The sequence below is a fragment of the Schistocerca gregaria genome, chromosome 6 (assembly GCF_023897955.1).
Source record: "Schistocerca gregaria isolate iqSchGreg1 chromosome 6, iqSchGreg1.2, whole genome shotgun sequence".
NCBI lineage: Eukaryota > Metazoa > Arthropoda > Insecta > Orthoptera > Acrididae > Schistocerca > Schistocerca gregaria.
The window spans coordinates 447,311,682-447,323,042 of NC_064925.1; the positions used below are offsets into that span (position 1 = coordinate 447,311,682).

The window sequence follows — 11,361 nt, forward strand, 5'->3', positions numbered from 1 at the left end:
GGAAACATCCTGTGTACCAAGAAGTACCTTCCATACAGCCGAGATGCCCAGGGAGGTTGAATCCACAATGATGAGCAGTCCCCCTCGAAATATACCAAGGATGTCACTGAGGCCTTCACACAGTGTAATCACCCTCACAGCCTTGTACAAAAACAGATCTCCCATGTCTTATCTTTTCGGTCACCCACCTTGTTCCAAAGTCCCACCTTGTTCCAAAGTCCCACCTTCTGGCCACAGAGGAGCATTCACCAGACTGGAGCTACTGAATCATATTCTCCCCCAGGGTTTTGATTATCTCTCACCGTGCCCTGAAATGAGGAATGTCCTTCCCACACCTCCTACAGAGGTATTTTGCCACCGACCAAACCTACACAGTAGCCTTGTCCATCTGTACACAACCACTGCTCCCAACCTCTCACCTCATGGCTCATATCCCTGTAATAGACCTAGATGCAAGACCTGCCCCATACATCCTCCCACCACCACCTATTCCCGTGCAGTTACTCACATTGCCTATTCCATCCAAAGGCAGGACTACATGTGAAACGAGTCGTGATCTGCAAGCTGAGGTACAACCACTGTGCTGCATTCTATGTAGGCATGACAACCAAAAAGCTGTCTGTCTGCATGAATGGCCGCTGACACACAATGATCAAGTAACAGATGGAACATCCAGCTGCTGAGCAGGCTGCCCAACATGACATTCTTCATTTCAATGATTGCTTCACAACCTGTGCCATCAGGATCCTTCCCACCAACACCAGCTTTTCTGAATTTCGCAGGTGGGAACTCCCTCCAGTGGGCTCACCACTCTTCGGTGAGTATGCTTAGCTACCACGGGACCCCAGCCATTGCAGCACCTTTTCCCTTTCCATGCTGCATGTCTATCCTCCTGCTATTCTTTTTTCCTGCTCTTGGGGAACATGTCTGGGATATTTTTGGGAATGTGTTCTGAAGTTCCAGTAGCGTGACATCTGAACAGTCCTTCCACTGTTTCTTTTCTTTTTTTGTTTGTTTCCATCCTTCCTTCTCGTCGGCATTTGATGTTCCTCTTTGTTTCTTCTTCCTCCCTGTGCACTCCTGAATGCCAACCAGGGGTCTAGCGCGTCACAGGTGACTGGGTAATGCATAATTCCCATCTCCGGGTCGACAGGCACCCCCTGGTACAGGCCAAGCCCAGGGAGGTGGTGACTGCGTGAGCTGTGACCTTTGCAAATTGTCAGTTGGTCTCTCTGTCAGAAGCTCAGGAAATGTGATCTGAGACGAGTGAGCTATTCTCTGAGGGAGGGGGTGGGGGGCTCGGCAGAAAGATGGAAGGAGCATGCCATCGGAGATGCTGGCAATCATAGGGGCTTTCTCACAATGAGCCAATCAGGTCTAGGAATAGTGTCCTTGATTTGTAATCAAAATGTTATTGGTCCCAGGTTCGAAACCCGCCACTGCTTAAATTTTGATTAATAATCAGCATTGGTGGATGAAGACTTACAGCATAAGAAGTCACTTCCATTCTGCCAGTGGCCCTGTCAAAGAAGGCGGAGGAGTTGGACAGAGGTTCAGGGCACTCTCATGTCCTTGGGTGGAAAACTGTCCCTAAAGGCAGAAGAATCAGCAATGATAAAGGCATGGGGATGCAGAAGGCAATGAAAACTACTGCATTAAAGACACAAAGTGTATTCACAGGACATGTGGCCTGTCATGATTATCTCTCCATTGGCAAAAGGTTCCAGGTTAGTCCCCAATTTGGATATCTGAGAGGAGGCTGCCAAGGGCAAGGTGACCATGAGAAAAAGATCAAATAACCAATGAAAGGATAAAGTTCTATGAGTTGGGGGTGCAGGATGTCAGAAGCTTGAATGGGTTAGGGAACCTATAAAATCTGAAAAGGGAAATGCAAAGGCTCAATTTAGATACAGTAGGGGTCAGTGAAGTGAAAGGGGAAAGATGACAAGGATTTCTGGTCAGATGAGTACAGGGTAATATGAACAGCAGCAGAAAAACCTATAATGGGAGTAGGATTCATTATGAATAGGAAGGCAGGGCAGAGAATCTGTTAACTGTGAACAGTTCAGGTATACATGCCAACTTTGCAAGCTGAAGAGACAGAGAAAGTATATGAGTACATTGAAAGGGCAATACAGTAAATAAAGTAAGATAAAATGTAATTGTCATGGGGGACTGGAATGCAGTTGTAGGGGAAGGAGTAGAAGATAAGATTTTAGGAGAATATGGTCTTGGTACTTGGAATGAGAGAAGAGAACAAGTGATTGAGTTCTGTAATAAATTTCATCTAGTAATAGTGAATACTCTGTTCAAGAATCACAAGAGAAGGAGGTACACTTCAAATAGGACAGGTGATATAAGAAGATTTCAGTTAGATTACATCATGGTCAGACAGATTCCGAAATCAGATACTGGATTGTAAGGCGTACCCAGGAGCAGATACAGACATCAAGTTCTCTAAGATATAGATACAACAGTAAGGAATAGCTCGGTAGGCAGTATAGTTGAAGAGGAATGTACAGCTCTAAAAGGGCAATCACAGAAGTTGTAAAGAAAAATGTAGGTACAAAGAAGGTAACTGCAAAGAAACCATGGATAACAGAAGAAATACTTCAGTTCATCAATGAAAGAAGAAAGAACAAAAATGTTCATGGAAATTCAGGAGTACAGAAATACAAGTCACTGAGGAATGAAATAAATAGGAAGTGTGGAGAAGGTAACACGAAGTGGCTGCATGAAAAATGCGAATAAATTGGAAAGATATTATTTTCTGGAGGAGTGACACAGCATACAGGAAATTAAAAACAACCTTTGGTGATGGTAACATTAAAAGCACAGTGGGAATTCCGCTATTAAATGCAGAGGAGAGAGCGTATATTGAAGGCCTCTGTGAGGGGGGAGATTTGTCTAAAGTGATAAGACGACAAATCGGGAGTGAATTTAGAAGAGATAGGGGATACAGTATTGGAGTCAGAATTCAAGAGAGCTTTGGAGGACTTAAGACCAAGTAAGGCAGAAGGGATAGATAACATTCCATCAGAATTTCTAAAATCATTGGAGTAAGTGGCAGCAAAATGACTGTTCAGCTGTTCACGTTAGTGTGTAGAATGTACGAGTCTGGCGACATACCATCTGATTTTCGGAAAAATATCGTCCACACAACTCCAAAGACTGCAAGAGCTGACAAGTGTGAGAACTGTTACACAATCAGCTTAATAGCTCATGCATCCAAGCTGCTTACAAGAATAATATACAGAGGATATGCTAGATGATGCTCAGTTTGGCTTTAGGAAAGGTAAAGGTACGAGAGAGGCAACCGTGATGTTGCAGTTAATAATGGAAGCAAGACTAAATAAAAATCAAGGCACATTCATAGAATTTGCCGAGCTGGAAAAAGCGTTCAACAGTATGAAATGGTTCAAAATGTTCGAAATTCTGAGAAAAGTAGGGGAAAGCTATAGGGAGAGATGAGCAATTTACAAGATGTACAAGAGGGAATAATAAAGTGGATGACCAAGAATGAAGTGCTTGGATTAGAAAGGGTTTGAGACAGGGATGTAGTCATTTGCCCCTACTGTTCAATCTGTACATCGAAGAAGCAAGGATGGAAATACAAGAAAGGTTCAAGAGTGGAATTAAAATTCATTGTGAAAAGGTCTCAGTGAAAGGGAAGAAGAATTATGTGATCTCCTGAATGGAATGAACAGCCTAATTAGTACAGAAGATGGATTGAGAGTAAACTGAAGAAACACGAAAGTAATGAGAACAGTGAGAAACTTAACATCCGATTGATGGTCACAAAGTAGATGTAGGTAAGGAATTCCACTATGTAGACAGCAAAATAACCACTGATGGATGGAGAAAAGAGGACATCAAAAGCAGACTAGCACACGCAAAAAGGGCATTCTTGACCAAGACAAAACTACTAGTATCCAACATATGTCTTAATTTGAGGAAGAAATTTCTGAGAAAATACGTTTGGAGCACAATGTTGTATGATAGTGAAATGTGGACTGTGGGGAAACTGGAACAGAAGAGAACCAAGCATTTGAGATGTAGTGCTATAGACAAATGTTGAGAATTAGGTGGATTGATAAGGTAAGGAATGAGGGTTCTGTACAGAACTGGAGAGGAAAGGAATATGTGGAAAATACTGACAAGTAGAAGGGACAGGATGGTAGGACATCTGTTACGACATCAGGGGATGGCTTCCATGGTACTAGAGGGAGCTGTAGAGGGCAAAAACTGTAGAGGAAGACAGAGATTGGAATGCATCCAACAAAGAATTGAGGATGTAGGTTGCAAGTACTACTCTGAGATGAACAGGTTGGCACAGGAGGAGTTCGTGGTGGGCTGCATCAAACCAGTCAGAAGACTGATGACTTAAAAAAGGGGGAGGGGGGGGGGGGGGAGAGTCACCATCTCAGACAATGTCTACTAAACAAAGATAAAGAAGCCAAAGATTCCAAGAATCTCCCAGCTGCACTCTGGTTGCTCATGGTATCACATACTGAAGGAGATCAGTCTTTTGCTAGAGTTAATCCAATTATTATTAAGAAAGATGTTGATGCAGTTGCAGCCATGTAAAATACTGCCCTTGTTTACGTGATTGCAATTTGCTTTTGGAGACAAATAGTGACGTTCAGGCCCAACAATTACTTGCAGCTTTGCTCCTCCTTGGCTATCCTGTTTGTGTTTAGGCCCATTGAACGCTGAATTCTTCAGGTGTTATTATTTACACTAGGCTGCTTGATACAAACTTCCCTTTGTGATCAGGGTGTCATTTCAGTCTTGGATGATGAAAAAGATTGCTGCAACCTTAGTGCCTACACGCACTCTCTTCATCATGCTTCCATCAGATATTAAAGCAGTCTATTAAGTCATCACAGTCTGACCATACATTCCAAATCTGATGCTCTGTTAACAATGTCAACTTTACAACTACACTTGAATGTTCTGTCGAAACATGGCCAAATGTGTTGCTTGTAGTAGGGATGCTCAAGGGTGCGATTGTCCATTTCCTTCTCCACGGCTGTATCAGTTGCAATGGTGACCATACAGCCTCAGTCTGAGAATGCCCCATGCATCTCAGTGATCAAAGCATCCAGGAGAAGGAAAAAGTGCCTTAACCTGTTCCTCTCAAATTATTCGTTAGTCGAAAACATTGCATTTTGACCATCCGGCACTTAGAGTACCGTTATCACTACGCCTTGCTCCATGGAGGACATGGCTAAGTGGACTTGCAACCTCAAATTCAACACTGCAGTTGTCAAATCACCCAGTGTCATGGTAGCATCCCCATTTCTTCCTCCTCCAACCACCAGATGTGAGCCTCCTGTGGTGAAATCACATGCAACACAAATGGTAGGCCAGAAAGAACAGAAGGAATACTCCTGTGAAAACTTTTTATGTCTCTCCAACCAGCAAACATTTTGAGTCTTCATCTGCAAAAGGCAAACTGGTTTCTCCTTCGCCAACTCGGAGAGCCTCTTCCACGATGTCGCCATGTAGGACCTGCACCTGACCAACCTCCATTTTGCCAGTGCGGCCCTGCCAACCGTTTTTCTGCCCTGAAATCCGCAGACTGACCCAGAGAGACTTCTTACACCTCTGTAGATCTCATGGAACAGGATCTTCCAGCCTTTGCAGCATGTAGCAGTGAGGCTTCGAAGGCAGTCATTTCCAGTGAACATTCACAGCATACGATCCAATGAAGAGGAATTACAGCATCTACTTGTTTTCTGCCTCCAGGAAACAAAACTGCATCTATATGACAGCTCTGACCTCCCCCTAACTCCTCGAGGATTGGATTCCATCTCATGGGGAAGATCATCTCCCTGACTCCAGTGTCAAGCTGTTGCAGTCTGCATTTTCCTTCCTCACTTGACCTTTTCCATTTGTACCGTTTACATCCCTCCATTCAGTGTCACCAGGGCAGACTTTCTCTAGCTTATTGGTTGACTCCCTCACCCCTTTATGTGCTCGGTGACTTTATTGCACACCATACCCCTTGGGGCTCTTCCAGAACATGTCAGCGAGGTGCCCTCTTGGTTGACCTTCCAATCAACTCAGCCTTATCTGCCTTAATATGGAAGCACCCATATTCTTTTCAGACTCCAAGAACACCTATCCCCATTTGGACCTCTCATTCTGCACTGCTCAGCTTGCCCATCATCTTGAGTGGTCCGTGCTTTCTGATGCCTACTCAAGTGACCATTTCCCATGTGCTGTCCATTTGCTGACTCCAACCCCCCTGCGTGCACACCCAAATGGCAGCTTACTAAGTCTGCCTGGCGGCTTTACTTCTTCCTGACAGCCTTCGAAGAACAAGATTTCCCCAGTTGTGATGACCAGGTGGAACATTCCATTCCTCACACTTCATCTTTAACATGCTGTGTCCCAGTCCTTGGTGGACTGAGGTGTGCCACAACACAATTCATGCAAGGAGGCGTGCTCTCTGCATTTTTAACCACCATCCTATGATGGCGAACTGCATTCATTATAAACAGATGCGTGCAATGTGTTGTTGCGTTCTTTGAGATAGCAAAAAAGCTGGCTGGGTTTCATTCATTAGCTCTTTTAATATTTCTACCCCTTCCTCTGTTGTGCGGGCAAACTTCAGATGGCTCTCTGGGACCAAGACCCATTCGCCAATTTCCAGCATGACAGTAGCATATGATGTCATTGTGGACCCTATTGCTATCTCCAACACCTTGGGCCATTATTTTGCAGAAGTTTTGAGCTCTTCCCACTTTATCATCCTCCATCAGAAACGAGCGGAGGCGGCTTGGGCAGTACCCTTCTCTTCTCAGAATTGGGAGTGCTACAATACCACCTTTACTATGAGGGAGCTAGATCATGCTCTCAGTTCACCCTGATCCTCTGCTCCAGGGCCAGATGCTGTTCATATTCAGGTGTTGCAGCACCTTTCTCTTGTGGGCAAGCACTTTCTGCTTAACATGTACAACTGCATCTGTGCAGAGGGCACGTTTCCCAGATGCTGGTGTGAAGCCACTGTCATACCCAAACCTAAGCCTGGTAAGGTCAAAAACCTTCCTTCTAGCTACCACCCCATCTCTCTCGCCAGCTGCTTTTGTAAGGTGATGGAATATATGATTCGTGCCCGGCTGGTATGGTGGCTCGAGTCTTGCAATTTAGTAACGAATGCAGTGTGGATTTCGAGCACGGCGTTCTGCAGTTGACCATCTCTTTACCTTGACCACCCATGTCATGAATGGTTTTCTGCAGAAATCTCAGACTGTGGCCATGTTTTTTGATTTGGAGAACGCCTACAGCACTTGCTGGAGAACTGGTATCCTCTGTTCTCTTTACTCTTGGGGCTTCCATGGCTGCATGCCTCGTTTCTTTCAGGAATTTTTTAAAAGACCAAGTTTTCAAGGAGCATGTGGGTTCTGTGTTTTCGGACACTTTTATCCATGAAAGCGGTGTGCCTCAGGGTTCTGTCCTGAGTGTCATAATCTTTGCTATCGCCATTAACCGTATAATGGCCTGTCTCCCGCCAGGCATCTCCGGCTTCCTTTTTGTTCAAAATTTTGCCATCTATTACAGTTCTCTACAGGTCTGTCTCCCTGAGTGGTGTCTTCAGCGATGTCTTGATTATCTTTACTCCTGGAGCATCGACAATGGCTTTTGCCTTTTCCACTGACAAAACCGTCTGTATGAGTTTCTGGTGACAATTGGTTTCCCCACTATCTTTACATCTTAGGCCTGCTGCCCTTCCGTTTGTTGAAACTACGAAATTCCTGGGGCTTATGCTTGATAGGAAACACTCTTGGTCTTCCCATGTGTCTTACCTAGCAATCTGCTGTATGCGGTTCGTGACTGTCCTGTGTGTCCTCAATGATACTCTTCCTGGGGTGCCGATCGAACTACCCTTCTCCGTTTGTACAGGTCCTTGTCCATTCGAAACTTGAGTATGAGTACTTTGTTTATGCATCTGCACATCCATCTCTTACGCTGTCTCAACACTATCCATTATCATGCCTTTGTCTTTGGCACTCGTGTGGTCAGATACCAGTTTCCGGCACGCTGCTCGCTGCCCAGTATTTACAGCCGAGCTTTTCTTTCTGTATCAGGCCACGGAGTACATCTGGCGACACAGACTTTTCAATTGTGGCCTCTGCTCAGACTCACTCAGCACCCTTCAAAGTCTGTGTGTGCTGTACACCGCCGATGCCTTAGTGCAGCCAGTGTGATGGTTATGTGGATTCCTTGTCACAGTACAATGGTGGAGCTGTCATTTGTACTCAGATGATTCATTTGAAAAGATTTCTGACTTCATCATGGCCACATGATGGGAATTCATAACTTTGAATACAGAGTGATAGTTGGAGCTAGAAGTGTGGGACATTCCATTCCATAAATAATTAGGGAATAGTGTGTTTCAAGATCATCAGTGTCAAGAGTGTACCGAAAATACCAAATTTCAGGCTTTTGCTCCCACCATGAACAACACAGGGGCCGGCCTTCACTTAACGACAAAGAGCAGCAGTAATTGCATAGAGTTGTCAATGCTAACAAACCAACAGTGCATGAAATAACCACAGGAATCAAGGTGGTACATGAGATGGAGTATCCATTGGGACAGAGTGGTGATATTTGGTGTAAATGGGCTATGGCAGCAGATGGCCGATGTGAGTTCTTTTGCTAGGGCTTGTGACCATGTCAGATGGACACTGACTGTGGCCTGGTCAGATAAGTCCTGTCTTCAGCAGGTAAGAGTTGATGGTAGGGTTTGTGTAGACTCCAAGAAGCCATCGACCCAAGTTGTCACTAAGGCACTGCGCAAGCCGGTGGTGGCTCCATAATGATGTGAGCTGTGTTTACATGAAATGGACAGGGTCTCTGGTCCAATGGAGTCATTGGGTAGAAATGGTTATGGTCGGCTACTTGCAGCCCTTCATTGACTTCACATTCTCAAACAAAGATGGAATTTTTATTTATGTCACTGGGTTACAACTGTTTGGATTGCTTTGAAGGGCATTGTGGACAGTTTGAGCAGATGCTTTGGCTACCCAGATCTCCCAGCATGAATCCCATCGAACATTTATGGGACATACTCAAAAGATCAGTTCATGGATAAACGCCTACAGTGGCAATACTTTGTTATGGATGATTTGATATTTGTGCAGGGTACTTAGTTACTTGAGTCCATGCTTCGTTGAGTTGCTGCACTACACTGGGCAGGAGGCAGCCTCACTTGATATTAAGAGGTATCCTATGACTTTTTTGTCACCTCAGTGTACTGCGGGCACAGTTTCAGTGGACTGATGCATGGGCACAAAAACTCGTAACAAAACAGTATTCACACAAGCCTTCTAGATCTTGCTATTTTTATAGAAAACCCCTCCTCTCTCTCTCTCTCTCTCTCTCTCTCTCTCTCTCTCTCTCTCTCTCTCTCTCTCTCTCTCACACACACACACACACACACACACACACACACACACACACACACAGACAGACAGACAGACAGACAGACAGAGAGAGAGAGAGAGTGTGTGCTTTGGGTGCCAGTTTGTACCTTTGCTAGAAAATGAGCAAGAGCTCCAAAGCTAGTGTGAATACTGTTTTCTGTCACATGTTGCTGTGTTCCAAACATCTGTCCACTGTGAGTGAGTGGCTGTCCTGTCCATATTTTATGTATTGTTACATCTAGGAATTTCCATTAGTCTTATGGAAACAATATTTTGGTTCTGTCAGTAAACATGATTCTTATGCTTTTTTGGCAGGTGACAAGATACTGGTTGCAATCAAAGGCCAAAAGAAGAAAGGCGTGATAGTTGGTGTGAAACAGAAGCAGCCACCTTTGGTGCCTAAATTCGACAGTAACAATTTGGTGCTGATAGATGATAATGGAACTCCACTAGGAACACGCATTCATGTGCCCATACCTACAGTTCTACGTCGCATTCTGAAAGAGCGTACACACGCAAAAGGCACGGATTATACAAAACTGTTAGCTATAGCAACTAGATTTGTGTGATGTATTGAAATGGTAGAACTGTACAAAAATTTTGCTTATGGCACTGTTAAAAGATGATGTACTATACTGTCTTGGTAAAAAAAATAAAAATCATTTAGCCTACTTTATCAGTATGTATACTGAAAAGAGTTCCAAAAATTATGTACAACTTGTGACCTCTGTCCAACTGGATCTCAAGCAATGAGGGTAGCATAACTGAGGAGTCCCTCAACCCATCTTCTGACACACCCAACTGACACATTTAAAAAAAAATGATATTAGCAACCAGTAACCCCTCATCCCTGATTCTTTAAAGACTTAAACTTCCATGTATCAAACATCTTCAAATAATGGATGAGTATAGTCTGGGTAATTTGAGCTCCATTCTAAGAAAAGCTAGTTTTTCATGGATATCAATTTTTGATATCCCTTAATTGGTGTCATAAAATATAATTTTACAGGGTCACTCTCTGGTACATTTACTAAGTAATTAAAATGTCATGTATGCTCGATTCTGAAGCTTTATTGTATGAACAGAAAAAGTATAGTATGTAATAAACTTTCTTCCTGTCATTTTTTTTTTTTTTTTGTTGGGGGTACGAAGGAGAAAAAAATTTTGAAGCTGGGTGTAAAGCTTGTTGCAAGTGACTAATGCTCTCATAAGGTGCAGATGACCTCGCCATTTAGTGCCCTAAATCACCACCACCACCACCACCACCATAATAATGTCAGCATGAAAATAGCAATGGGTAATTTGTGTACTGTATGTTACACTTTGTCACCTATAGTTTCCAAATTTAATACCTGAATTACGGATTTAACACAGTAATGTAAAATTGTACCTTGTAACAAGCAGAGCACTTCAAATTTGGCCAATAATTATGTGACATATTGAAAAATAAAAAATTTGTTGTTCCTAGCAGCTGTTATGTAGCCAACCTGCATTTGGGGCAGGTGGTTTTAACCATTTAGTAATATAGATCCTATAATGGGTATAAAATGTTTAGTAAGTTTATAAAAATATTTTTACAAAAGAACTGAAATTATTTATACCTGAGAAACATATTAGTACCACCCATGTTCCTTTGCCGGAGTTGTGATGCCAATGACTATTTATGCAGGGGGTATGTTTTAAATTTTTTATCATTAGCTGACAATTATGCGACTTGCTAAGGGAGAACATGGGGTACCCATTGATAATAAGATTAATGGATCAGGACTAGATTCTCCAATGTTACACAAATGCTTGCATTGAATAACAGAGGACACAACGTGGAATGCTCATGCATTTTATGGAATATAAAGTAGTTTACTTCATATGAGTGTAAAGATACTGCAAATTAGTTAAAAAATAGAAATAATGCAGTAGCACCATTCCA

At 43.3% G+C, this 11,361-nt stretch overlaps 1 protein-coding gene across 2 annotated transcripts in view; it reads left to right on the forward strand.

Annotated features, from left to right (window-relative positions):
* Positions 1 to 10,105, forward strand: part of LOC126278019 (39S ribosomal protein L14, mitochondrial) — a 29,516-nt gene extending 19,411 nt beyond the window's left edge. For both annotated transcript variants that reach the window (XM_049977736.1, XM_049977734.1), the window contains exon 3: positions 9,750 to 10,105. In XM_049977736.1, the coding sequence (XP_049833693.1) occupies positions 9,750 to 10,003 (254 nt within the window). In that variant the 3' untranslated portion in view covers positions 10,004 to 10,105. The remainder of the gene's footprint in view (positions 1 to 9,749) is intronic.
* The last annotated feature ends 1,256 nt before the right edge of the window (positions 10,106 to 11,361 follow it).